The sequence below is a fragment of the Euprymna scolopes genome, chromosome 10 (assembly GCF_053919585.1).
Source record: "Euprymna scolopes isolate OS-2025 chromosome 10, ASM5391958v1, whole genome shotgun sequence".
Classification (NCBI taxonomy): domain Eukaryota; kingdom Metazoa; phylum Mollusca; class Cephalopoda; order Sepiida; family Sepiolidae; genus Euprymna; species Euprymna scolopes.
The window spans coordinates 15,930,099-15,957,889 of NC_136491.1; the positions used below are offsets into that span (position 1 = coordinate 15,930,099).

At 38.0% G+C, this 27,791-nt stretch overlaps 1 protein-coding gene and 1 long non-coding RNA gene across 7 annotated transcripts in view; one reads left to right on the forward strand and one right to left on the reverse strand.

The window, feature by feature from the left end:
- Positions 1 to 9,453, reverse strand: part of LOC145285814 (RNA pseudouridylate synthase domain-containing protein 1-like) — a 79,311-nt gene extending 69,858 nt beyond the window's left edge. Inside the window, exon 1 of one of the 6 annotated variants that reach the window (XM_080134231.1) lies at positions 9,071 to 9,453. Coding sequence is in view for 2 of the 6 variants with exons in the window: in XM_080134229.1 (XP_079990355.1) it covers positions 8,906 to 8,916 (11 nt within the window). In the remaining 4 variants the exon portion in view is untranslated. Of the gene's footprint in view, positions 1 to 8,138; positions 8,267 to 8,905; positions 9,015 to 9,070 lie in introns of those variants that run through there. The other 5 variants (XM_080134226.1, XM_080134227.1, XM_080134229.1 and 2 more) reach the window with 5 other exon arrangements.
- Positions 8,352 to 27,791, forward strand: part of LOC145285816 (uncharacterized) — a 33,563-nt gene continuing 14,123 nt past the window's right edge. Inside the window, exon 1 of the long non-coding RNA XR_013869076.1 lies at positions 8,352 to 8,662. This is a non-coding gene — a long non-coding RNA (uncharacterized LOC145285816). The remainder of the gene's footprint in view (positions 8,663 to 27,791) is intronic.

A 27,791-nucleotide genomic window follows, 5' to 3' on the forward strand; every position in this document is an offset into this window, starting at 1 on the left:
TTTAAATTTGTACATCTGAATTTATAATTCATGGCTTAAGGTAGAGAGATACATCAGATTTGACTGCATAATCAGAAAGAGCACACAATTTTACATAAGAGTACCAAGTTTCATGAGAATAGCTTGAAAAATAAATAAATGGTGGCGAAATTACCAAATTTCTTGAAATGTTGAGGTCTGTAATTTAGCCCACTTTTTCTAAAGAAAAATGTCCACAGAAAAGCATAAATTTTGGCACTTAAAATTCTCATAAGTTTTGAACTACTGATGGTATTTACATAATTCAAACGGTTTTAAGCATCTTTTACATAGCCCTTTTCATGCAAGTTGATAAAATAACAATTATCTACAAAGAAAAAAAAATCAACTTGTAATGCTATTAAAATGGACAACATTTTGTGCTTCAGAATTTATTTTTCTACATAGTCTGCACCATTCTCAATGCACTTTTGTCAGGAATTTAGTGACACATCTCTGCTTCTGATGCAGATCCATGATAGGAGTTGCTTTTTTAAGAGTTTCACACTGTCAATATCTACAACAGAGAGATGAAACTTTCAGGTCATGAATGCATAAGTTCAATCATCATAACAATGCAATTTGCAATCTCCTTTGATCCATTCAGGCAGAATAAAAAATAGGAGGCATTACTTTTGGAATACTCCTCACATACTTCTCAATATGCCCACTTCACATGCACATACATGACATAATCATGTTAACACACTGGTTCCCGTTAGATCATAACTGAGCCTGGTCAGTACCAGACAGGTAACCATCTAGAATACCAGGTGCTGTATGTAGGAGGACATCAGCACACCCCTGCAAGAACTGCAAAAACTTAATGTCGTCATCTCCCTTAATCGATATATGCATGCAACTGAGGACCGCTTGTGAATTTGATATTCCCTAGACACTTTCTTCTCCAAGGGAAGCTGGTTCAACCCACCTCAGATGAAGTGCTTTCAGGAATCTACACTGTGAAAAGTGGTTTGTTACTTTTTAACAACTCTTAAACCGAGCTAGTCTTCTTTCACCACAAATGCTCAGATTCTTATTTTACCCCAGTTAAAATGAATGTCTTTTAAGTTGAGAAAACTGTGCCGAAAGTGCACAAGTGTATGAGCCGGGCCCACCTCCTGCGGTGAAAAGCGAATCCGGGACCTTTTGATTACAAATCAAATCTGCTAATGAACAACACCCATCTTACCCCAAAGTGACGATTTAGTTTCACCCAACAGCTATGAAAAGAACAAGCTGATAAGTGATTCACATATTTTTTAAAAATATATTGCTTTGATAACGTGTCTCGCCTTATTGCATTTTCGTATCGTGGTTTGTCGATTCGGCAAGATTATTTGGTCCTGCTTGGGAACGTGTGTGTTTGTTCGTGGTGTAGCATGTCAATTCGGCAGTGGTGTTCGGAATTGCGTGGACGAATTTAAAGAAAGACTGTGCCGTCACTTGTGAAAACAAAAATATATATATATATATATATATATATATATATATATATATATATATATATATTAGTGATGGGACGATGCCAAAATTTTTCCCGATTCCGTTCAAAATTTCCGATTCCGATCCGATTCCGATTCTTGTAAAATTTATACATATTTAATTAGAGATTTTTTTTGTTTGTTTTTTCGTAAATTTTCAAATTATTACATAAACCCCTGGTTAATGTCCGCGTATATTTTATCTCAAATGTTTGCCTTGTAATTGATTAAAAATTGTAACACAACAAAACATTTATTTTGATTTTAAAACAAAGCTATATTGTACCAGTTCGTATTTACTGTATAACATGCTACTTACATGAATAGTGGAAAATATTCGAAGATTGGTAGGCAAAATAAGAAAACGATGTAAGAACAATATATTTAACAACGCCACTTAGCAAAGCCACATCTCATTGTTACGAACGAATTTCTAAATAATAATATTACTATTATGAAAACCATTTTTAACGTGAGATTGCGTGAGCTTTCTGTGCTTTCTCTCGCAGCTAAATCCCTATTCCAAAATGAAATATTACTTTTATAGATTACATGTTAGAACATTTTTTTAATTGGCGGAAAGAAAAGCGATCATTTAGAATTTAGAGTGTAAGATCAGTTTCGAATATAAATTTAACGTAAAATGATCATCATTTCTGGCCATCCTAATTCTTTATGGATATTAACTAAAGTGTTTCCCACTAAATTAAGTTCGGTTTGCAACGTTGTAAAACCATGTGTAATCGCTTAAAAAGTAGACACCCTATCCCCAATAAGCGCACATAATTTAAAATTGGTAACACACTACAGCTCATGTTACGTTATATTTATTTGTGAAACTGACCGTCTATTTTAAATTCCTAATCATTTTATATATATATATATATATATTTTATAATCATGAGTGTTTAGACAACTATAAAAAAAAAACCTAAAAAAGGGGTGGTTTTTAGCCCTAAAAGTTCCGGGGGGGGGGCGCAAACCAGAGTTTTGCCAGGGTCAGCGATACTGAATTTACATTTGCAACAATTGCCTTCACATTTTGGACAAGTTTCAGTAAAATCTAATGGACTGGAAAAAAGTTATGGGGCCAAAAGTGTCATTTTTGCCATTTTGGGCATTTTTGACCCCTTTTCAGCCCCTGGGGGAGCAACGAGAGTTTTCTTAAAAAAAAACTCGATGTTGTGCACATCTACGTATTGGAGTACAACTTGTGGCAAAATTTCAGAAAAAAGTAATGGACGGTTATCCGGGAATCATCCGGACGAACGCCACTGAAAACTATAGTCCCTCTCCGATTGATAAATCAAATCGGGGGGGGGGGGACCAACAAGGAATGGGCAAAATTGTGAAAAGGCTTGGCCTTTGATTTAATTTGAAATATGCTTCCAGTGTGATTTTCTTTGATTCTGCCGGTATTGTTTATGTTTATACTTAAGGATTGCTACGACGGCGCCAATGCCGTCTGAAGCCGAGGCGTCCGTGTGTGTATATATATATATATATATATATATATATATATATATATATATATATATATATATATATATATATATCACGGAGGCCTCGCTGAAGCCTGCCAATCTCACTCAAAAGTTGAGTTGAAAGTATTATGGGGTAATTAACACCTTCAATGCCATTGGTTTCAACAACAATACTTTTTCACACCCACTTGCCAAATTTCTCAAGGAGTTTAATATGAAAAGATTTCAAATGAATAGAGTTTTATTTTATTTTCCTGGAGCCACATTGTCTGACACTGTCGCATTTTTCTCGGGGTTTCCGGAAAAGTTAAAAATATACATGAATATCTCACAATGAATTTATCAAAGTCTGGATAAAATAGATAAAGAGAAAACATTTAGAAATTTTTCAGATTGAAAAAGAAATTATATTTACATTTAAAAGTCCCCCCTCATTGAAATTCTACTTTTGGATGATATTTGTAAACCCACTAAAAACCAAATTATTTTTAGATCTAGGATGAAGCTCTAAACTGTCTTCACGTATTAAAAAAGGGTGCTTGTGCAGTTTACACTATGTTAAAAAACGAAAAATAAAAAAATATATATATTCTACGTACTCGTTATGGAATGAAGTTCTCATAAAAAAAATCACGTAATTTCATCAAATAGTTTTTATTTTATGCCGTAAAAACGATTTGGGAAATTCGGAATCTTCCTAAAAAAACTGCGATAATTAGTAAAGGGAGCGTAAAACAAAAACTATTTAATGAAATTACGTGATTTTGTTATGAGAACTTCATTCTATAACGAGTACGTAGATCTATAGAGTTTAGTTTTACTAATAGTTTAAAAGAAATAAATATTTATAATCGGTACAAGCAATTGAAAATTAACTTTTGAAAAATATTCAAAGAATCGATTTTGGAATCGGAAATTATACACAAATTTTTCCGATTCCGATTCCCCGAAAATTACCGATTTTTCCGATTCCGATGCCGATTCCCCGAAAATTACCGATTTAACCGATTCCCGATTCCGATTCATTGGCACAACACTAATATATATATTTGGTAAAACTGGTAATTAGTAAAAACTTGAAGAGAGTGCTCAATACTATTGCAGAGCAAATATGTGTTTTATTTTTTTATTACTGTTTTTTCTGTTTGGTTACATATGTTTTGGATGTTGGACGGTGTAAACACGGTCCAACATCCAAAACATATATATTTTTTTTCTCTGGCGCTCTCTCTCCCTCATCTAACAACAGAAACTTCTTACTTTAATAAACTTTTAGGACTGACTTTCACTTCAGGTCTAAAATGGAAGAATCCAACAAAAGCTGCTGGAAAAATGCTTGCATCATTCTATCGCCCCAGAGAATACTTGACTGCTGACGCAATCCTCTCTCAATATACGATTCACATACGTATTCTAATAGTGCTACTGACACATCTGAGGAGATTCTACTTAGGACATCGTTTTTGTCTTGATAAAGTACAAATTTGACTGATTGTTCAGTGATTTTTTTCTGAACCCATTTTGATTTCTTCTAAGCATGTCTTTCATTTCAGGTTGTAATTGTATTCTATTGATGAGCATCTCGTATACTTTTGCGGTTATTGGTGTCAGTGAGATGTCTCTATAATTCTTTGTCTGACTGAGATCTCCTTTCTTTGAGAAGTACACTAGAATGCTTTGGGCAGTTTTAAACTTCAATTGGAAAACACACCCAACCATTTGCCGTCTGTATGATCAGTTACCCAGGATCTCTTCAGTAATAAGTGAAAGTAGAACACTATATGCCGGATATTGCTACAGGAGAAAAGATGAAGTTGTTAGTGGAGTGGTCCTGTGGGACCCTAAACACGGAACCGCTAAAGTAGGAAAACCTGTCAAGACGTACACAAAATTATTGACAGAAGACATTGGCTTATAACTTGAAGATCTTCCTAAGACCATTGAAGATAGGGCTCTGTGGAGGAAGAAGTCAATTTGATCCAAGCAACCCGCCCAATACGATATGATAAGAGTACAAAATCGACTTGGCAATCTCGTGAGAGATGATCACTTCTGTTGTCTACAACATTTTTTTCTTATAGAAGCAACATTGATAATGTTTCTCTAATCATTATTTTCACAGAAGCTGCTCGACTGAGATCCAATCTATGTTTCCTCCTTGTAAGATATTCAAAAACAATATTACGTACTTAAGTGTCATATCGAAAATAGTAATATATCCAAAAATTACAAAAATTCATTGAGTGCAACAACTGCTATTGTGTTTTTAGTTAAAAAAAAGAAAAAGAAAAGTCTATTGCTATAGATAACAAATATAGCAGCCATGACACAAGTAATCTAAAATATTCGTTTCGGAGTTATGTCCAGTTTTTAGCCTCCTACCATCTACTTCATAACGTTTCAGAAAAATGCGATTTTACATAATTTTCCATAAAAATTACTTTAACTATAAATAACTTTCTATTCGATTTTTCGTAATTTTTGGATATATTACTATTTTCGACATGACAATTGAGTACGTAATATTGTTTTTGCTTAAAACGACATATGTAAAAAAAAATCGATTTGTCGACCGTATCTTAAGAAGCATCAAATTAACCTCCAAACTGTTTTATCTCTGCCCAAGTCTTTATTTATCCCTCTTTCTGTCAAATCTATCCTTATCATTTCTTCTCATCTTTTCCTTGGCCTTCCTCTACCAGCTGACCTTGATACCTCAACTGTTGTATATCCGCTAATCCCAAAACTCTTTCATTCATTCAAAATTACTGAATCTCTTGTTCTGCACACATTTACCTTTATTATTTATAATTCAATCGTCCTCTGAGCTCATTAGATCTAAGCTTGTCTGTAGGACTCGCATTATAGGCTTCCTTCAGTCTTGAAAGACTATGGATACCCACTGTAAAGGGTGCCTATGCGTGAAAATATTTCTGTGGCAAGACTTGCGCCATCTCCAACCACACCTCTCCTGAGTCGACATTGTTGAATACCAGTGGCAAGTGGAGGTTCAGGACGACTGGAAACAATGTTGAGATAAGCAGAAAGCATATACAGCTCCATAGCCTTCCCAAATGGCCAGGCTCAACGTTGCTTAACTTCGGTGATCTGATGAGAACCGGTGTGTCAACGTGATTGTGCCGTACAGGACTTGCATTACACCATTACTAAATAGCTGGTTCTAAACTGTATTTAATTGAAAGTTTTCAAAGTAACAGGGTGATGGGTTGAAATTGAACATAATTTTCCAAGAAAATATCACATTTATTTCAGTTGAATTTTATCAGTAAGAGAACTTAAGAAAAATAGGTGCTAGTGCAGAGAGTGATCCGTGTTATTTTTTAAATCATATTTCCAAGTTTAATTAAAGTTTTATGGTATATTTTTTTATTCAATTGTAAGGTTGAAATATAGAATATGTACAAAACACCCTTCCCTCCCCATATTAAGATTAGCTTTTTTTTTTTTTTTTTTTTAAATAATAACGTTATTATTTACGTCCGGATCACTCTCTGCACTAGTACCGAAAAATATATTTATACTTGCAAACGGTACTTGTTTAGTTTAATCAAGATATTTAAAAAATTAAAATATTGAAAAAAAAAATTATATTGTAGTCTCCGTTCTGGAACAAAGTTCTTTTAAAAAATTTCACTTAATTTGATCAAATAGTTGTTTTTTTTTTTTGTTTTTTTTTACAGAGGAAAATTAAATTTTAATGAGATCAATTGTATCCCAACCATGCCCATTTCGCTGACGAGGTGGGGGCGTCAAGGGAGATAACTCCATCACAGCTTAAAGTTTGACGAGATTATTTTGAAACATGAGCAGAAAAAATACCTAGATAAATATTTTAATTTTTTTCACTTATTTTACAGTTTGTTCTTTTTTAAGCTTTGTTAATCCCTTTTTCGTTTAAAGGCCACCCCTCCACGGCCGTGAAATAGGCAAGATAGTCGCGAAACGATCGATCTCATTAAAATTTGATTTTCCTCAGTATAATTAAAAAATCTACTAGATGAAATTAAGTGAAAATTTTTTAATGAAAACTTAATTCCATAACAGGTACGTATAATATATATATTTTTTCTCAATTTTCATTTTTTTTTAATGTCTTAATTAAACTAAACAAGTACCCTTGCAACATATTTAAAGAAAACACCAAAGTTTTCACTTGTTTGCAATAAATAATAAAACTAAAATCAATTTATTTTCATTTTTTTTAGCGAAATCAGCTAAGTAACATAGATGTAATAAGGGAGCTAACCGCAGAATTGTCTTGACGCATTTCGAAATGTAACAAGTCGAAATTTAAATTCTAAATAAATTTAAAATAAACACTTCAAAAGAATGAAATGTCACATTTTGGTTAGTTATATTTATTCGTCTTTTATAGAACGTAAACATGTTTAGTTATATATATACATATATATATATATATATATATATATATATATATATATATATATATATATAACAAGAAGAAAAATGGACGATATATAAAAACAAATAACCACGTGGGCTTAGGAAGCTATTTTGTTTGTTTGTTTTAATCTTTAAAAGAATGAACAAATCGCTTTGGTTAACTATATCACAATTGATTAATCTGTTTAGCAGTAAAACTGAAGCTGTTATGTTGCCTGTCACCGTGTACACACTACCCATAAATGTTTTAAATTATAGAAGGGCAGACAGCATAAAGGAAGGGTTAATGACAAGAAAATAGTAAGAGAAGTGGAATGATGTAAATAATTAAAAGGGGAGCGTCTATTATGACACCACAGTGCATTCTGGCTTTTAAGTAACATGACTAGGAAACAATATCATGTTCAGAATTTATAATATATAACAAATACTGACCCAACGGGCCACGAGTCATTTAGAATCGTTAACAAGGCTCCTATCCATTGGTAACAGGGAGGAGGGGGGTTGTTAACTTTTCTGTACCATGATCCATACAGTAATATATATATATAGTTACAAATGTGCATGGATTCTTTTTAATTTCAAAGTACAAACAAGTGGATAATTTTTTGTATCTTCTTTCGTAAGAAGACATTTTAGCTTGAAAATTATTAATTAAAAAGCGAAGTTAAATAAAAATCAAACTTATGTAAAAGAGAAAAACGAAAAATAATAAAACAAAACTAACATGTCTGCTAAATTTGCCGGCTTTTCCGTTCGTGGTTTGTTCGCTCTTTATTCAAAAGAAACCAAAGATGGTTGGTTATTTCCGGCGAAACAAATTCAGACATTCAATTTCGTTCATTGAAAATGTTTAATTAGTCCCTATTATTTAAATAACTGATATTTATAATTATTTTATTCCTCTATTCGGTTCGTAAATTAAAGGCAACATTTTCATGAATATTTTATTATTTTTTATTTTAAATAAAATATCATCTCCATTTTCTTTTTATAGATTGTTGTTAAGATTTATAAATAAATAAATGAAATAAAATCTAATGCATATTTGAGTTTAATTTTGCTTTTCGGTTATTTTCGTAATTCGTTGCCGGATTTTACCGAGTCAATATCGGAAGCCATGGGGGCTGATGTATAAAAGCACACAACTTTTCCGACTGAGAATTAAACAAGAAACAATTATGTCGACGTGAATCATTGAATGTCGTGGAAGTTGTGGGTAGAGAAAAGAATTCACCATTAGGGAACATGGTAAGGAAAAGATTCATCCAAATATTAGTCACTGCGACAACTATGTCCAAATTATGAAATTCCCTTATAGGCCACGTCCATTTTTTTTTTTTTTTTTTAATTTATTTTTTTATTTCATAAAAATTAAATTTACATATTTTTTGCGAATATCTGGGAATATTTAGTTTTTTTTTGTGTGCTGGTTAAGATAGTCGACAGATCGACTTTATTCATGTGGTTTTAAGCCAAAACAACATTACTTACTTATTCGTCATGTCGAAAATAGTAATATATCCAAAAATTACGAAAATTCATAGAGTAGAACATTAGAACAACTGCTAGTGTATTTTTAGAAAAAAAACAAACTTTTATCGCTATCTAAAACAAAACGACGCCATTAAGGTGACGAAAAGGGAGATAAGTACGTACCCTGTATTCGCAATCTCTAAGGTGTTGTGTTCAGATGTAGAGAAAATGCCATTTCCCTCCAATTTTCAGTAATAATTACGGTAAATTTTTACATGCCCCAGCGTATTATAAACACCTCAACCTCCCCAAGTTAAGAACAGCTTTCGGAATAAACACCCCCACAACATAGAAAGCCGTTCTTAAGATGGGGAGGTTGAGGTGTGTTTATTCCGACAGCCGTTCTTACTAGGGGTGGTTGGTTGGGGGTGTTTATACTACGCTGGGCCGTACGGTAGGTCGTAAAAAAATACCATAATTATCCAAAAACTATTTAAAAATAGTGCGGTGGTAAAAGTGCACAAATACCAAATAATTTTCTACTGGATGAATTTTCGTAATTTTTGAATATATTATGGTATTCCCGGGGCGTTGAGTTCCATGGCGGCAAGTATACTTATTTAATAGTCGCTCCCCTACAAAGGCTATTTATGTTTATTAAATCACTTTTTTTTTTTCGTACCTATTCAAAATTTTAAAATTATAAATTGATAATTTCTCACTTTTATGCGCAGATGAACAACAAATTGTTGAATGGTGCAAAAATAAAACGTTTTTTTTTGTAATTTTTGCCCCCACTTTTACAAACTTACATCGGTTTATTTAATTACATTAAATTATTTATTATTACACATTTTTTGCACCCTTCAAAAATTTTGGTAAACTTTAACTACAACAAAACACCGACCAATAAAATTTGGTTTTATAATAGGTTTTCGGGGTCGCTGACAATGAATCTGATATTCAAACCCGTCGCAAATTTACCGTTTGCATGATATTAACCCTTGAACCCTCGCACTATTTTGTGCCAACACTCACCGCCATCGTTTATACTATTACATGATGCGTTCGCGCATGGACGCGCGTAGTAAGGTGACTTGTCACATCGCGGAAGAATTTTTTAGCAGACATTTAAAATAACAAGTTTTCAAAAACAAAATGTGGTTCACTTTTCTGTATTACGTAGTTTTTCATGCTTTTTTAATTGATCTAAAAAATTAAGTTTTCACGAGCGGTCTACAAAAGCATTTTTATTTTTCGTTTTTTTATTGTTTTTGGGGGGGAGGGGTTAAATTATAAAACGTGTACAATATTTAACAGATGCTTCTGAAGTTTAATTTACCGTTTTTCCGTAAGTAACGCGCCGACATACACCCCCTGCCCCTCCATCATCGCCCTACCTTACTACGCGCGACTATGCGCGAATACATCATGTAAGAATAGCATAAACGATGGCGATGAGTTGGCACAAAATAGTGCGAGGATTCAGGGGTTAATACCATGCAAACGGTAAATTTGTAATGGGTTTGAATATCAGATTCGTTGTCAGCGACCCCGAAAACCTATGTAAAAAGCCAAATTTTATTTTTTATTTTTTTTTATTCAATTATCACCCCAAACAAGGCACAGTGCCACTTTGAAGCAGGGGGCTACTATTAGGGAATTAATTAGCGGGGTCATTATGAGGGGAGAAGAGTAGAAAGATGTTTGTTAACATTACACTTAAACTTCTGCATATCATTGCAGTTGGGAAAGCAGAATCCCGGAAGGGAGTTCCAAAGACCCGCAGTTCTGGGGAAGAAACTATTGGAGTAAAAGGCTTTCTTGCACCTAGGGATCTCTACTGTAAAAGGATGAGACTTAGTAGCTTGTCGGGTTTGTCGGGGGTAGTTACGTCGGGGAGGTACAAGTGTTTGCAGTTCGTCAGAGCATTCACCATTAAAGTATTTGTAGAACAGGCAGAGGGATGCAACATCTCGTCGATGGGACAGAGGTTGAAGCCTAGATGACAGTTCAGGACCTATCAGGTTGGCGACTCTTTTTTGAACCCTGTCCAGGAGCGAGAGACAAGCAGTAGATGCGCCAGCCCAGATGTGACAACAGTACTCCATACATGGGCGAATGGTTGCCTTATAGATGTATAGGATACTGGCAGGCGTAAGTAGTTTTCTAGCACGGTAGAGGGAGCCAACCTTCCTTGCAGCAGCCTTGGCAATGCTCTCAATGTATCTATTCCAGTTCATATTCCCTATAAACGTTAGGCCGAGGAGTTTAAAAGAAGTACTTTCAGGCAATGTGTTCTTGGCCATTGCTATTGGTGGTAGAGAAGGTTTCTTGTAGTTATTGAAGGAAACAAGCTTAGTCTTAGCAGCATTGAATGTGACCAACCATTTTTGTCCCCATTCCACTACGGATTGGAGGTCGTCCTCTAGTGTTTCTGCCATTGCCTTGGATATGTGTTCATTTGTTTTCCCCTCATATCTGTTAAAGAGAGCGGTGTCATCGGCAAATATACCCATCTCCGAAACAATATTATCAGGGAGGTCGTTTATGAATATCAGGAATAATAGAGGTCCAAGGATAGACCCCTGAGGTACTCCCGCATTTATGTCATATTGTTTGGATGTATGTCCGTCAAGGACAACTTTGATTTTTCTATTACTTAAGAAGGATTTAATTACATTATGAATTCTTCCAGTGATTCCATATGATCTAATTTTCCTTAGAAGACCATCGTGCCATACCCTGTCAAAAGCCTTAGATATATCAAGGGCTACCGCTCTACCCTCCCCTGTTTTATCCAATGAACGGTATATACGTTCAGAAACTACAGTTAAGATATCTGCTGTTGAACGGGCTTGCCTGAATCCATATTGTTTGTCAGTCAGGAGTTTAGCAGCTGTTAGGTGCTGGACTAGGGCTTGATTAACTAAGGTCTCAAATATTTTGGCGAAAAGCGGGAGGAGGCTAATGGGGCGATAATTTAGTGGGTCAGTTTTTTCACCAGAATTCTTGAAGACTGGTACAACAGAGGCGGTTTTCCAGCAGTCGGGAAAACAAGATTCGTTAAGGCATTTATTGTAAAGTTTGGACAGAACTGGAGCAACCTTGGCAGAGCATTTTTTTAATAGCACAGCCGGGATGAGATCTGGTCCACATGCTTTTGAGGTGTCTAGGTTTTTTATAATAGCATGTACCTGAGAAGGGGTGATTTTCAAATCGTCAAGTGTGGCGTCTGTTCGCAGAGGAAAATCAGGGAGTGAGTGGTGTACCGAGTTCAGTGTGGAGTTTGAGGCAAATCGACTGGCAAGCAGATTAGCCTTGTCAGTAGCCGTGCAAGCAACCTCATGATTGTTTGTTAGTGGGGGAATAATTGACTGTCCATTATTAACTACGCTGTTGTAGATTTTCCAAAAATCCCGGGTTCCTAATTTCTGTGCTTCGATGCGCTTTCTGGTGGTTTCAGAGTAATCTGTCTTAGCTGTGTCTATCACTGTCTTACAATTATTTCTAGCTTCTATAAACTTCTGTTTATTTGAGCTGGACTTATGTCGGTTGAATCTGCGGAACGCATGCTGCCTTTGACAAATGGCAGTTGCACAAGCAGAAGTAAACCATTGGGGAGAGTGGGGCTTGCTATAGTATTTCCGTGCGGGAACATGTGCTTCAATAGCAGTTTTGAACCATTCAGTTGTCTCATTTGCACACTGTTCCGCTGGAAGAGTAAAGATATTTTGCCATGGGGCATCTCTGATGAGCTCCCTGATGGCTTCCCATTGGTCGGTGTTCTGTTCTAGTTAAAGTAAACATTTACCAAAATTTTAAATTATAAAATAAATTAAAATTTCGGATGAATGGTCATTCACAAAAACTAAGAAACCAATCTTATTTCTATCCCAGCCGCCGAAAACCAATCGTTTTTGTGGAAGTCTAACGACTCATCTATTTCAACAATATGTCCTGGTCCACCAATTTGGTATGGGTCCAACTGTAGTGGAATGGGGACAAAAATGGATGGTCACATTCAATGCTGCCAAGACTAAACTGGTTTCCTTCAATAATTACAAGAAACCTTCTCTGCCACCAATAGCAATGGCCAGTGACTCCCTGTCCGAGAGTACATCTTTCAAACTGCTTGGCCTAACGTTCACAGGAAACATGAGTTGGAACAATTATATTGAAAACATTGCCAGGGCTGCTGCGAAAAAGGTAGGCTCTCTCTACCGTGCTAGAAAACTACTGACACCTGAAAGCATCCTGTACCTCTACAAGGCCACCATTCGCCCATGTATGAAGTATTGTTGTCACATCTGGGTTGGTGCGTCTACTACTAGTCTCTCGCTCCTAGACAAGGTTCAAAAAAGAGTCGCCAATCTGATAGGCCCTGAACTGGCATCTAAGCTTCAGCCTCTGTCCCATCGACGAAACGTTGCATCCCTCTGCCTGTTCTACAAGTATTTTAATGGTGAATGCTCTGACGAATTGCAGACACTTGTGCCCCCACAACGTAGACACTCTTGACAAACCCGACAGGCAGCTAAATCCCACCCCCACACAGTAGAGATCCCTAAATGCAAAATATTTTTCTACTACTCCAGTAGTTTCTTCCCCAGAACCATTAGACTCTGGAATTCCATTCCAAGTTCCTGCTTCCCCAACTGTACTGACATGCAGAAGTTCAAGTACAACGTGAACCGACATCTTGCTGCCCAAATCCCAACATAGCGCCCCAGTAGTTGCTGCCCCTGATAGTAGCCCCCTACACCAAAGTGGCAATGTGCCTTGTTTGGGGTGAAAAAGTAATTAAAAAAAAAAAAATGGCGACTTGCAATATCTATGGCCTGGGTATTTATAAAAAAGGGATTTAGGGTGGGAAAGGATGCCATAGAGGCCACAACCAAGAATACCTGAAATGAATAACATTGGAAGTGTGTAGAAGGTTGAGAACCTATTTTATTTACTACCAACAATTTGTATTAGGAGAGGCAAAGTGTTCGTAGGATGGAATGTGATTTAACAAAGGCGATGAATGTTCGTAAAACGTTTGTAGGTATGTATGAATTGACAAGAAATGAATGTTCGTAAAACGTTTGTAGGTATGTATGAATTGACAAGGAATGAATGTTCGTAAAACGTTTGTAGGTATGTATGAATTGACAAGAAATGAATGTTCGTAAAATGTAACTTATCTTTTAGACGATGGAGAGGGGCAGGGTAGGCCAGTATTCTGCTGTCGGTGATGCGTGCCCTGACTTGTAACTGGAAAGCGAGGGTCTTCTTTCATCAGCTCTAGCAGCCCGGCGTCTTCGTCATCTTTCTCCTCCTCTCTCTTCTTTGGTTTGTGTAATTAGGCATCATTTAGAATTGAAGGTGTTTGGCCCATAACATGAGAGTGTAGACGGCTTCAGTTCACTAGTGCCTTATTTCTTTTTCTTCTTCATCTCTTTAGGTCGGGTGGGAGAATGTCCGTGCGATCACTGACGCAGCTGGGCGAAAATCTCCTGCTCCCTTCTCTCGGTTCCCTCAAATACCTCGTTTTTATAGTGGCAAACTGGCTCTCAGCGACTGTGATATTTGAGGTGTTTATTTTAGGCGCGGAGCTCTGCCATTGGTTGATAATTATATTGTGGCTATCTTATTTTTTTTCTTCCCAAGCAGAAGCGATGCGTGGAGCCATGTGCAAACGACGATTTTTCATTTTGTCTCTCATGGTGAATGCGTTAACATCCGGTTGGCTGCCGATTCTCATCGTGTTCCCATATATCTCTTAGGTATTGATACCATTGAATAATGGTACTCTCGTTTAAATTACACGTGTCAGAAGCTATAACAACAGGCATTTGTCTGGACCATGCATATACCTGCTCGGATGAAATCTGATAAAGTCAATTGCGACTTCTCCAAATAAGACCCTTTCGTTAGACTTGCAGTTTGGTTTCTGTGCTTTTTGAAGCGGAAACTTTTCGTTCCTCGGCATTTCATAAGTGTTATTGGTATTTTTTAGATTAGGTCCACCTCCACAATTTTCTTTTAAATGACACCTTTTAAAGGTTTTCGACTATGCTGAATACGAAAATCGCATAGAAATTTTGCAGAAATATATAAAAAAAAAGTTGTATTATGCATTGTATGCTTTGGCAGCCATCTTTTTTACGCGCATGCAATGTCAGTCATAGATGAGTAGATTTGTTTATGGTACGCACATAAAAAAGATGGCCACCAAAGAATACAATGCATAATACTTTTTATATCTCGATAACTAATTATTTCTGCAAAATTTTAATGCGATTTTCGTATTCAGCATAGTCGAAAAACCTACTCAAGTCATCATTTAAAAGAAAATTGTGGAGGTGGACTTAATCTGAAAATTTACCGTGTTATTTCTTCCTGACACACACAGCACTGCATCGTTGAATAGTATTTTTCGTCCCTGAAGAAACTGATATGCGGATTCAAAATCCTTGCTCCATGAGTAGAGTTCTGTAAGCATTTCGGAAAATATGAAAAAAAAAAAAAAAGAAAAGGAACCAATTCCTTCCGTGATCTTTTACCAATTTAAATCTGCCGGGCATGCGCATCACTTACCAATTTAAATTTTTTTTTTTTTTTTTTTTTACTTGCCTCCCCACGAGGACAGAGTTAGACACAAGGTCGGTTTTTAAGGAGGGGAACCAGCTCCCCAAAAAGGGGCACTCTGGTTAGTAAATGTATCGGTCATGAAGGATTTCTCCTCTATTAACTGAGACCAAAAAATGAAGTGCAGCATCAGAACAGGTGATACACTTTGAGATATTAAAGGTAAATTTTTACGACGTGTCCCAGCAGATTATAAACATCCCAACCTCCTCATGTTAAGACCGACTTTCGGAATAAACACCTCAAATCTCGAAAACCATTCTTAACATGGGGAGGTTGGGAGAGTGTTTATTCCGAAAGCCGTGCTTAACATGAGGTTATGGGGGTGTTTATAATACGCTTGGGCACGTCATCAAAATTTTCTTGTTAAATCCTTTATTCAGGCAAAAATTTAGGGTTTGTGTTACTGTGATAGTCACATAGATTCGAAAAAGTTGTTAAAAAAACAAATATATAACAAATAAATGTCATCAAAGGCAAGATAAGTTACTTTTCTACTTAACTGAATAATTTTTTAGTGTCTTTATTTAATGTAACATGTTTATTTGGCTCGAAAAACAGTGTTTACCGATGCATTTTAAAAATGCAAATGGAGGCATGCTCGCTGTTGAACACGGTAAGTTTGGGAAAATGATTTTAAGCAAAAACATTATACAAAATGCTGTTAGAAACTCATTCAATATGTTACCGTGACATAGGCGGACATATATTCAGTGGGTTTCTAACAGTATTTTGTATAATTTGTTTGTTTGAACTCATTTTCCCAAACTTACCGTGCTCAACAGCGAGCATGCCGCCATTTGTCTTTTTAAAATATATCAATAAACATTGTATGATTTTCGAACTGATTACACATTTTAAAGCGAGTAACACCACTAAAAACTTTTCCAGATCGGTATCTTGCCTTTGGTAACATTTATTTGTTATATATTTTTAACCACTTTTTTTAATCTTTATAGTAATACAAACCCAAAATTTACATGAACAAAAAAACTTATGCACAAGGCCAACGCAAAAGTGGGGAAAGTTGGGGTCGTTGGTCATCCTTGTCACGCAGAACTAAACAAAAGTTTCTCTTAGCTAGTATCTTCTTCCACCATAATACCGCATCCACCCTTTCATACTGGGGAACGTCGTACTTAGAACCCAATTGTTTAAAACATTTTTTATTAGTGTGTAAAAACAAAAAAGATAATGATAAAGGTAATACAATAATTCATTTGTGTCGAGGGTGGGGGAAGAAAAAATACAAACAGTGGTTAGTAGGACCCTTTGATCTTTGCCCGAAGGCCAAGAAAGAAAAAAGGCAAACTTTAGGCAGGGTTGCCAGACTATAATAAATGTTTGAAGCCAAATTTTTCAGCAAAAAAGGCCAAACAAAAACAAATCCAAAGGCGAAACCACATTTTTTAGGTACAAAAAGTCCCCCACCCTCCAAAGTAAAGCCAAATTGAAAATTAAAGAAAAATTGACTATATTGAAGTTTATAACCCTTATGTCTGCAGTTTTTTTTTTTTTTTGTATTAGTTTTGTAATGTTTTCTTGGCAACGATATTACCTAGAAATTGAAACTGAAAAATATGCGCTACTCCCTCCCCCTCCAAGTATATTTTTAACTCATCTCATTCAGTTTATTTTAGAAGATATGCAAAATATGAAAATAAAATAAAAAAAATATCAAATTGAAACACAGCTATGTACATTTGATAGTCCACCAGAATAATATGTCAGAACAGAGGTAAAAAAATATGGTAGAAAGATAACAGAAATATAACTTGTTCAGAAAGTTCTGATTTTTTTTTTTTTTTTCTGTATACACATGAAAGATATAGAGCTGCAAGTCTGTAGAATTGAATGTATGTACAGAAATTAATGGAACATTTTCAAATGGAGGAAAATGACATTGTATGAAAGACACATATGAACATATATTATTTATAACGGTGCAAAAGACAGTATTTAAAGTTGGTCGATAGTAGCAAAGAGAAACATAATTCTCCCTGAAAATGTCTATCACATGGCGAAAAAATAAAAGGTAATAAGCTGAAAGTTCATGGCAAATGGTGGAGAACGTCTTCTAAATACTTAATTTCATCATTTGTATTGCTTTCTTCTTTACTATAAAAAATTGTCACTGTTGTGTAGCTTTATCATTTTAGTAGTACATATAAAGTCTTTGCAACAAATACCGTTATATAAACGGTAAGAACGAACTCTTACAATAGCATCCAGTAATTTACTTTGAATTCTGTTATGAGGCTTTGTTCTGATAGCAGTAACTAAAGAAAACATTATTTCAACAGTTGCATTATTTGCGAGAGTTATTAGGGATGTAAAGCATATGCTGCAAGTTCCTTAAAATTACCATGTTTGGCCTTGCTAGAATTTAAGAGAATCTGGAGGAATGCTATTCTCTGCAAAACAAGGTTCTTCACGCCATTCTATTAAACAAACTTTTCTGTGTTGTGCCTCAATTACAGTTATTTTCCATGATACGTGGAAATGGCAAATCTTCAAACTTTGCTCTTAATCTTTGACTAATAACTGTATCAGGGTTTAGAAATGAAAGCCCTTTAAACAGGTTGGCAGCTTTGGGAAGTCTTCTTTTTTTTTTTCTATTTTATGAAAGGCTTCTTGCAACATAGCTTAACACCTCAATTTCACTTTTTATTTTGTAGTTTTTGTCCAATTGTGCACCAGCAGTTAATGTGAACCTTTGGATTTCCTGACTGAAACTTGCACCAAAGTCAACATTTTCTAATGTTTTACATGCTCCATCTTTGTTGGAAAGCCTTTTGTACAAACTGGTGATGCATTATCAATTGTTTTGACAGTTTGTGTGACTCTGTTTTCTTGTTGAAATGTTGAATTTATCATTTCAAATTCCTGAACAACAGGAGGTGCAAATCAAAAATAAAAATTATCAATCCTGTCTGACAGCATTTCTTTTAGCATACGACTTTTGTATTTTGCACTAATATTTAATTTTGCTTCACAAGTGCTAAAATAACCTAATAATCCCTCCCAGTTCATCAAAATATTATGTAACATTTTTTTCCTCTTACTAGCCATCTTGTTTTAGATAAATTTTGAAATGAAAGAGGAACATTTTTCCCTTGGTTGTTTTCATCTGCAGGGTTCATTATCTGAAATAAATTTTTGAATTCTTGTCTAAGGGCACTATTACTGAACCATAATAACACTTAAAAGAAAACCAACATTAGCAGGCAACTTTGAGAATGCATGTTCAATGCAAAGCCTCAAAAAATGACAGATGCATTTCATCTGAATACAACCTGGTGATTCAGTCTTAATTCGTGACACTGAATTTTTACTGCTAACTATAGAAGCTGTGGCATCACTAGCAAATTCTATACAGACTTTAAGAGTTTGGCCAAAATCAATTATTTCTTTAACTATTTTGTCAAACAAAATATGTGCAATAGTTTCGTGTGAGACTAACCGTAGCCCTCGGCGCAAGAGGGTCCGTGTGTGCCTGGCGTGTGGGGTGGTGGCTGATCCTGTGGTCGGGGCAGCGGAAGAAAGAGTTTCAAGATGGCGCCTGCCTGCTTTTATTAGAGACGGAATCTCGCAGGATCGTGCGAGATCTCGCGGGGATGCAAATTAGCTAGGCCATCTTGAGTAATAAAAATCGGTCCATTGGAGGTGCGAGGCAGTCGGGTTCTGACGTTCGTGGCGATCAGTACAGTGACCGTTGGGTTCCGTTTCTATTCGTGCAGTCAGCTGAGCTTTGTTAGTTGCCTTCGCGCCGTGGCTGTCATTGTTTGTTGGTTTGCTGTGTGTTGCCGTGGTTCTTCAGTGAAACGCTTCGTCGCCCACGACGAGTCTCACCGTCTCCTACACAAGATACTCTTACAAGCTATTTCGGCCTCCCCACTCCGAACTTGGTTTTCTTTTCTTCAATGGCGGATAGGTTCGATCTAAAGTTGATACCGGAATTCGACGGATCCGACCAGGTACTCAGCTGGGTCGAGAAGGTCGAGTTACATTGTCAGTTGTCCGGCGTGAAAAATGTCGAGCGCGTGATTCCTCTGCGGCTGACCGGCGGGGCCTTCGCTGTATATCAGCAACTCAGCGCTGAGGAGAAGTGTGACTACTCGAGTATCAAGGCGGCGTTGTACAGGGCGTTCGCCACTGACCCCGCCACTGCATGGGAGCAGTTTGAGACGAGGTCTATACGCTTGGGCGAAACTGTGGACGTGTATCTCGCCGAACTTAAGAAGCTGACGGTGTTGTTCGGCGGTCTTCCCGAGAGGGCCCTAGCCTACAAATTCCTGTCAGGACTCCCCGCTGGAGCAAAGCAGCTCCTGCGAGCAACCTCTACCATGTCCTCACTACCGCTGAGTGACCTAGTGGACAGAGCCAGGACAATAATGAAGGATGACTCGACGGTGCAGGAACCGGTAGTCGCCGTTGCACAGGCCCCACCAAGTGGCGAAGGACCGTCTCAGGGACCCAGCCCGCAAGGTGATGTCATCTGCTACAGATGCAACGGGCGGGGCCACATGGCAAGAAATTGTAGAAGGTGGTCGACGGCTGTTCGCTGCTACCGCTGTAACAAGACTGGGCACATGGCCCGAGACTGTGCGGGAAACGGAGACGGGGACAAGGTGCCAGTGCCGACCTCTTCCCCGAACAGAAAATAAACAAGGCGCTCCCTGTCATTCAGGTCCGAGTTAATGACACGTTATGTTCAGCCCTCCTTGATTCCGGTTGCTCCCGCACCATAGTGTGTGCGGACTTCTGTCGGGCGTGGAAAAAGAAGAACGTCAGGATAACTACCATCACTGGAAAAATACGAATGTGTTGCGGCGTGGGTGTGGTACACATTCGCACAAGAACTGGGAACTCGGCCAACGTCGAAGCGCTGGTGACACGCGAAAAGCCGCTGAGTTTCGACCTGTTGCTAGGCTACGATGCCATCAAAGCCCTGGGCGGCGTGCGCATAACGCGCGCTGGCGTTGTAGAGTTTCAGGATAGGCCCCCGGTGTGCGCAGCACTAAGAGTCGACCAGCCGGACTTCAGTGCGGAATTCGACGACCAAAAGAAGGCGTGGACCGCCACTTGGAGGTGGTCAGAAGACAAGGAACCGGCCAAACTACAAAACAAAGTGGCAGAGTACCGTATGCCCGACCAGATAAGGCCTGCATACGAAAGCGAGCTCCGTGAATGGATTAAGAACGGTTGGCTGATTCCATACCCCTACGACAAACTTGGACCCCCCAAGGGCCTGATACCACTGATGGCAGTTGCCCAACCTAACAAGTCAAAGGTGAGGCCGGTAATGGACTACCGTGAGTTGAATGCGCACGTTGATGCGTTCACAGCGGACGCCGACGTCTGTGCCAGCAAGCTGCGAGAGTGGCGCCGGCAGGGGTCCAATGTGTCCCTACTGGACTTGAGAAAAGCATACTTGCAGGTCCGGATCGGCGAGGCGATGTGGCCTTTCCAGACAGTGATGTTTTCCGGGAAGAGATACTGTCTTACGCGACTCGGATTTGGGCTAAACGTAGCACCCCAGATAATGAAGGCTATCGTCAATGCCGTGTTGTCACAAGAAGAATGGATCAGAAAGGGAACATCGGCGTATATTGACGATATATACGTGAACGAAGATATCGTGTCCTCTTCGCGCGTAAGATCCAAACTTGCCGAGTTTGGTCTAAACTGCAAGGACTCTGAGCGGCTTGAGGATGGTGCCCGCGTATTGGGCTTGAGCGTTCAAGAGGAGCGAGGGATCCTGAAGTGGAGGCGTGGAACCGCAGTTCCCGACGTTTACACAAGACGTGCCGTGTTCTCCCTGTGTGGGAAACTTGTGGGGCACCTTCCAGTATGCGGATGGGTTCGTGCAGCGACAGGCGTCATAAAAAGGAGGGCAAATGCGGTCAGCAAAGGCTGGGACGATGAGATAACCGACGAACTATTGGTTCGAATGTTAAAGGAGACCGTCGCTAGTGTGAAAAAGAATGACCCCGCCACAGGGGACTGGTGCGTGCAGGGAGACGAACTGAGCGTGTGGGTGGACGCAAGTTCTCTAGCGATCGGTGTAGTTTTGGAGAAAGATGGGGCCGTAGTTGAGGATGCCTGCTGGCTGCGACCGGCGAATGATGCTGCCCATATCAACCTGGCAGAACTCGACGCTGTAATAAAGGGCATAAACCTGGCACTTCAATGGGAAGTGAAGAAACTGCGTGTGCACACTGACTCACTTTGCGTGCACCACTGGGTGTCGGACACACTCACGAGCAAGGCCAGGGCACGCACCAAGGCAGCCAGCGAAATGCTGATAAGACGGAGGCTCGAGACTGTGAAAAAACTGGTGACGGAGTACAACCTGTCCGTAGACGTAGTGCTCGTCACCTCGGACTACAACCTCGCCGACAGGCTCACTCGGGTACCACGGAGATGGTATGAGGCTATGAAGAAAGAAGCTAAGCCATTGCCTCTGTGTGCTGCCTCCGTCGAGGAGGACGAAATCAGGAAGATACATCACGACAGTGGACACCCCGGAGTGCAACGGACCTACTACTTTGTGAAGTTGGCTAGACCATCAATACCAAAAAGCGCAGTAAGAGCAGTGGTCAGGGAGTGCCAAACGTGCCAGTCCATCGACCCCGCCCCAGCCAGATGGCGGAAAGGACAGCTGGGAGTGGACGCGACTTGGAGTCAGTTGGGTATGGATATAACCCACTACGGCAGCCAACACTTCCTCACGCTGATAGACTGCGGGCCAACGAGGTTCGCGATTTGGCGCCAATTGGCAAGGCAGGATTCCACCAGTGTCATCCACGAATTGGAATCCATATTCTACGAAAGGGGGCCGCCTGAGGAGATCCTCACGGATAACGACACGGCGTTCTGCAGCAGGGAATTTAGGCATTTTATGGACAACTGGGGGATCCGCCTTCGACACCGATGCGCGTATGTGCCGAGCGGCAACGGCATAGCGGAGCGATGCCACCGAACCGTGAAGAGGATCGCGGCCAGGAAGAAGTGTACGATCGCGGAGGCGGTTTACAGATACAACACAACGCCTAAGGACACCGTGACTGGCGGCAGTGCGCCCGCTGATGCGATTCATCACTACCACGTGCGCGTCAAGGACGTTGAAGTGTGTCTACCCGACCAACGAGAACCCCAGGGGACGTACCAAGTGGGAGACACCGTCTGGGTGAAGCCACCCGGCGGCCGGTGCACCAGCAGCTTTTGGAGGGGGCGGGTTACCGGCGTCATCAGTGAACAGGCCATACTAGTCGATGATACTCCGCGCCACGTAAGGGATGTCCGGCCCGCTCTAAGCGCTGACCAATCGGCAAGCAGTGGAAGTAGCGAGTCATCCGACGATGAGCGATGGATCCAACCCGTGCCCCACGAACCTGGTGACTCAACTGCGAGCAGTGGAAGGAGCGAGTCATCCGACGATGAGCGATGGATCCAACCTGTGCCCCATGGACCTGATGACTCAACTGCGAGCTCTAATGCTGATGCTGATGCTTCCGATGCCACTTCTGAGAGCTCCGATGAGGAAGTCCCGGCAATACCCCTCCGCAGGAGTGCTCGAATCAAACGGCCACGTCCGCCGTGTCACGTATGTGATCTGGAGACCAGGGGGGAGTGTGAGACTAACCGTAGCCCTCGGCGCAAGAGGGTCCGTGTGTGCCTGGCGTGTGGGGTGGTGGCTGATCCTGTGGTCGGGGCAGCGGAAGAAAGAGTTTCAAGATGGCGCCTGCCTGCTTTTATTAGAGACGGAATCTCGCAGGATCGTGCGAGATCTCGCGGGGATGCAAATTAGCTAGGCCATCTTGAGTAATAAAAATCGGTCCATTGGAGGTGCGAGGCAGTCGGGTTCTGACGTTCGTGGCGATCAGTACAGTGACCGTTGGGTTCCGTTTCTATTCGTGCAGTCAGCTGAGCTTTGTTAGTTGCCTTCGCGCCGTGGCTGTCATTGTTTGTTGGTTTGCTGTGTGTTGCCGTGGTTCTTCAGTGAAACGCTTCGTCGCCCACGACGAGTCTCACCGTCTCCTACACAAGATACTCTTACATTTCGATTCTACAATAGACAGAAAAGCTGTTTGGATTTTTTCATTCTTATTACAGTAAAATCTAACAAGAATGCATAGATGTTTCTGAGTCGCTATATCAGTAGATTCATTCACAAGTAAAGCATTTTTTATCTATAAAATCATTTTTTAGCCCTTTTAGTGCAGCTGAAATCACGTTTTTAATTATTGCAGTGCACTTAGTTCTATGCATGTTTATATTCTCTAGAACACTTTTTCACCATATTTGTTCAATCTCACCAATATGGTCAATTGAACGAATTGAAGAATGGCAAGCTATACTTAAACTAAGTTTTATTTCTGCTTCCTTTTCTTGATCCTTTAATTTTGCACATATAAAATTATCAAGAAAACTTTGAGAAATAATCCTGTTTGGTGTTTTATCTTGATTCTTTTTTGTTTTTTCGTGTGCTGAAATATTGCTTTGTTTAGGTAAAACTGTCACTTTGCATAACACACAGTATGTTTGCTGACAATCATCGGCACTTTTGAGCCATAGATATGATTTTTCCCAGGCTTTATTATATTTACACCCAATTTCATAACTAATTTTCCACTTGAGTATTTTGAAGGGATAACTAAGAAAAAAATTAATATTTGTCCAATTCAAAAGCTAGACTTGGTGTGTGTGTGTGGGGGGGGGCACTAACCTTTGTTGCTGATAGTAGTAATTTGTTTCTTTTGGGGTTGATGTTGGCAACTTTTGTTCCTTGTGGTTGTCGACTTTAAGTAGTGGCAACTTCAGTGAGTCAATACTGAACTCTGTCATATTTGGTCAGCTTGCAGTTGTTCATATTGGAATCCATTGAATTCAAGAGAATAATAGATAAGCCATTTTCATTGGTTAAGTATTCATGATTTCACAATGTGAAATCATGAAGTGGATACACCATTCTATGATCTGATCTGATTGAAAGATTGAAAACTATGTATTTGTGTGTCCCTAGGATGGTCTACTTAAAAAAAAGGGGGGGGGGGAGAGTAAGCTTAAGTGTGGGAAAAGAAAGAGGGTAGCAATAGCTCATACAACCTTTTTATCAAGTCACATTTGACTAAATTTGACTTTTTTTAGAAGTATGGACTTAGAAAATTGTATTTTTATGAACAAGCACCAGGATAACATTAAGAAGTTTGTCAAATTAAAATGAAATATCTATATTTTAAAGTAGATGAGGACCCTCAGCTACCCCTCCTAAAAATGTCATTCTACTTTTTTCAAATGATTACGTGTGAACATCCCGAAAAGAAATCTATCTATCCATCTATAAAAGCAAAAATGTGGGGACACTAGAAACAGTTTTGATTGGCTGATCTAATAATCAAAACTCCTCATAAACGATGATTCAAATCGTCTTAATTTCAGCATCAAATGAAAGACAATAATTTATTGTTAATCTTGAAGGGGGGGTAATTTTTTTCTAAGTGAACATTTACAAAAATAAAAATTTTACGAAACTACCCCAAAATGACATTGTATATACGAAAATTGCCATTACATACAAATCTTACGTCTGGTTTCTCTAGCAACACACCCACACGCACATATACGGGCATGCATGAAACCGCCATGTTGCTATGGCAACTCGTACACACGCACACAAGAAATATTATTTTTAATTTTGAACTTCTCTTGTATTTAATATTTTTTTACATTTTTGTATTTTTTTTAAACTGACTTTTTTCATTAAACAATTACCGTAGAACTGCAAGCAATAACAAATTCTTAAAAAAAAAAAAAAAAATTCTACACACGTCTGCTTCCTATTTAAAAAAACAAAAATTGTTTGGTAAAATTATACATTAAGGCCCGTCTCACGTTCGTATAAGACAATATATTTTTTTTGTAGATTTCGGTGTGCTAAACACGTATCTGAAAACCGTTTAAATATTCGATACTCTTGCATAATTTGACCCGGATTCCCGTCCAGCATGGATCGGGCTAGACCGGCAATCATTGGTTTAAGCCAATTGTTGTAACAGACGCTTTAAAAACAAACAAACCGGAAAAAATACAAATGTAAATAAAAAGGACTGAAAATATTTTTATTTATTTTATTTTATATATATATATATATTTTTTTTTTTTTGCAAAATATTTGTCAACAATAAGTTTTTTTTTTTTTTTCTACAGGCAAAGATAAAATTTTTACTTTTTCTCAACGTAAATTCTTAGGTGTAAGTACAAATTTTCTTTTTTTTTTTTTAGTGGGGGGAGGGGGGAGAAAATGCGTAAAAATATTTTTATGAAAAGTGTAAATTGTTAGATGAAAGTACAGGAAAAAATTTAGTTCTGTTTCCAAGAAAACTTATCTTTATTTTATTACATTTCTTTTTTCCAGCTGTTCATTGCCAGTGGAAGAACTTTTTCGAGATAAGATTCTTAAGGAAATATCCTTACTTCAGTCGACTGTTGAACGCCCATTGACGGCAAATAGGGAGGAGATAGGATAAATGAAATGTATAAGTGTGCTCAGATATAATACCACATTCCCTTCGCATATTTTTAAGGGTCCATTTCGGACGCCCATAAATGATTTTTACTATTCTTAGAATCTCACCTGGTGGAGATTGTATCACTTCTTTTTTTTGTGGCAATTACATTTACATGTTTTTATCTGTTCTTTTATTTTTGAAATTGTTGTGTATTTGTGTGTGTGTGTGGGTGGGGTTTTCGACGTTACCCACGATGAAAATGATTAATATCCTTAGTATAGTAAGTGTGTTCAAAATGGAACTTTATGTCGACCCGGGCAACGCCGGGTACCCATGTTAGTATTTTATAATTTAAATTAAGTAATTCGTTTTAGATATAAATTAAACATAAAATGATCCTCCATTTTCAGGCCATCATAACTTTTTAGAGTAGTTAACTTTTTTTCTATCACTAAGTCTGACTGGAAAAATTGTAAAATCAGATGAAATCACCTTAAAAAGTAAAAAGCACAGAATTTATCTCCCATAGCAAAAAAAAAAAAAAAAAAAATGTCCCAGTTTAGAAGAATTTTTCTTTCACTGACCAAGGACAGACTAGATAAAATATAGTATCAGAACAGTTACTACACTTTAACATAAGCATTGATTCACAATGGAGACAGATTATGATAAAAAATGTTTATGGGCGATATGTTTTTTTTTGTTTTTTTTGTTTTTTTAAAGATTATGACATTAGTAACCCTTTTGAGTTAGCATCTATTTAGTATTACACATGAAATCTGAAGAAAACACTTAAAATGAGTAAGTATGCTAGTATAATCAATAGATTTCTAAGATGGCAGCATGATTGAAAGGTAGTTGGTTATTAGCTGAAACTCCAAATCTACTTTTAAATGTAGATATGAATTATTTTTATTTTACCAAAGTTCTTAATGTTTTCTCTTTATGCATTGCATCCAAGATTTTCATAAACTCATGAGATTTTTACCTATATCTTTCACTCCTGCTATTTTTTTCATATTTAACCAATTTTACCATTTTTACTAGTGCCAATTTTTCCATACCATTTTTATTGTTACAATTTGTATATAAGTTTCTATTTGTCTGCCATATTCTTAGAGAAGAATTATTTCAGCTGCCACAATACCAAATTTACTCAGGGGGTGGGTGGGTTGGGGTATCAACTTAAAATATTTCTAAAATATTGATAAATTTAATTTTAGTCATAACTGTAAAATTAGACTTTGTTTCCAAGAACAATCTATGCATCATTATTAAGACAAATGTGTCTATTAATCCAAGATAGTTAGAAAATCTATAATTATTGTTATAATTTAAATTACCTTTGGTTCCTTAGCTATGATAAATACTGTCGTTATCCCCCTTGGCCGAAAGTAGCTCTTACACCGTATTAACTCGGTTATAGTGAGAGGATGTGTATTAATTTTAAGTTGATAAAACGTTTACCAAAGGCGTTCCTGTTTTCTCGTACTTCATTCTTTACACATCACTACAAATTTATCACCTTAAAATAAAAGAGAAACAATAAAATGGATAGACTACTACACTGACATATTTGACGTGGAACCCACTACTCCGAATTCAGAAAGTGTACAAACACTGGAAACTATCCTTCGAAAACTGTAGTACCACAAATAGCAAAATTGAAAATAACTCCCAAAACTTCTTTGCCTTAATCAACTCTATTTCAGCGTCAATCTATAAAATAATAAGTGATGTTATGGCTTATAACA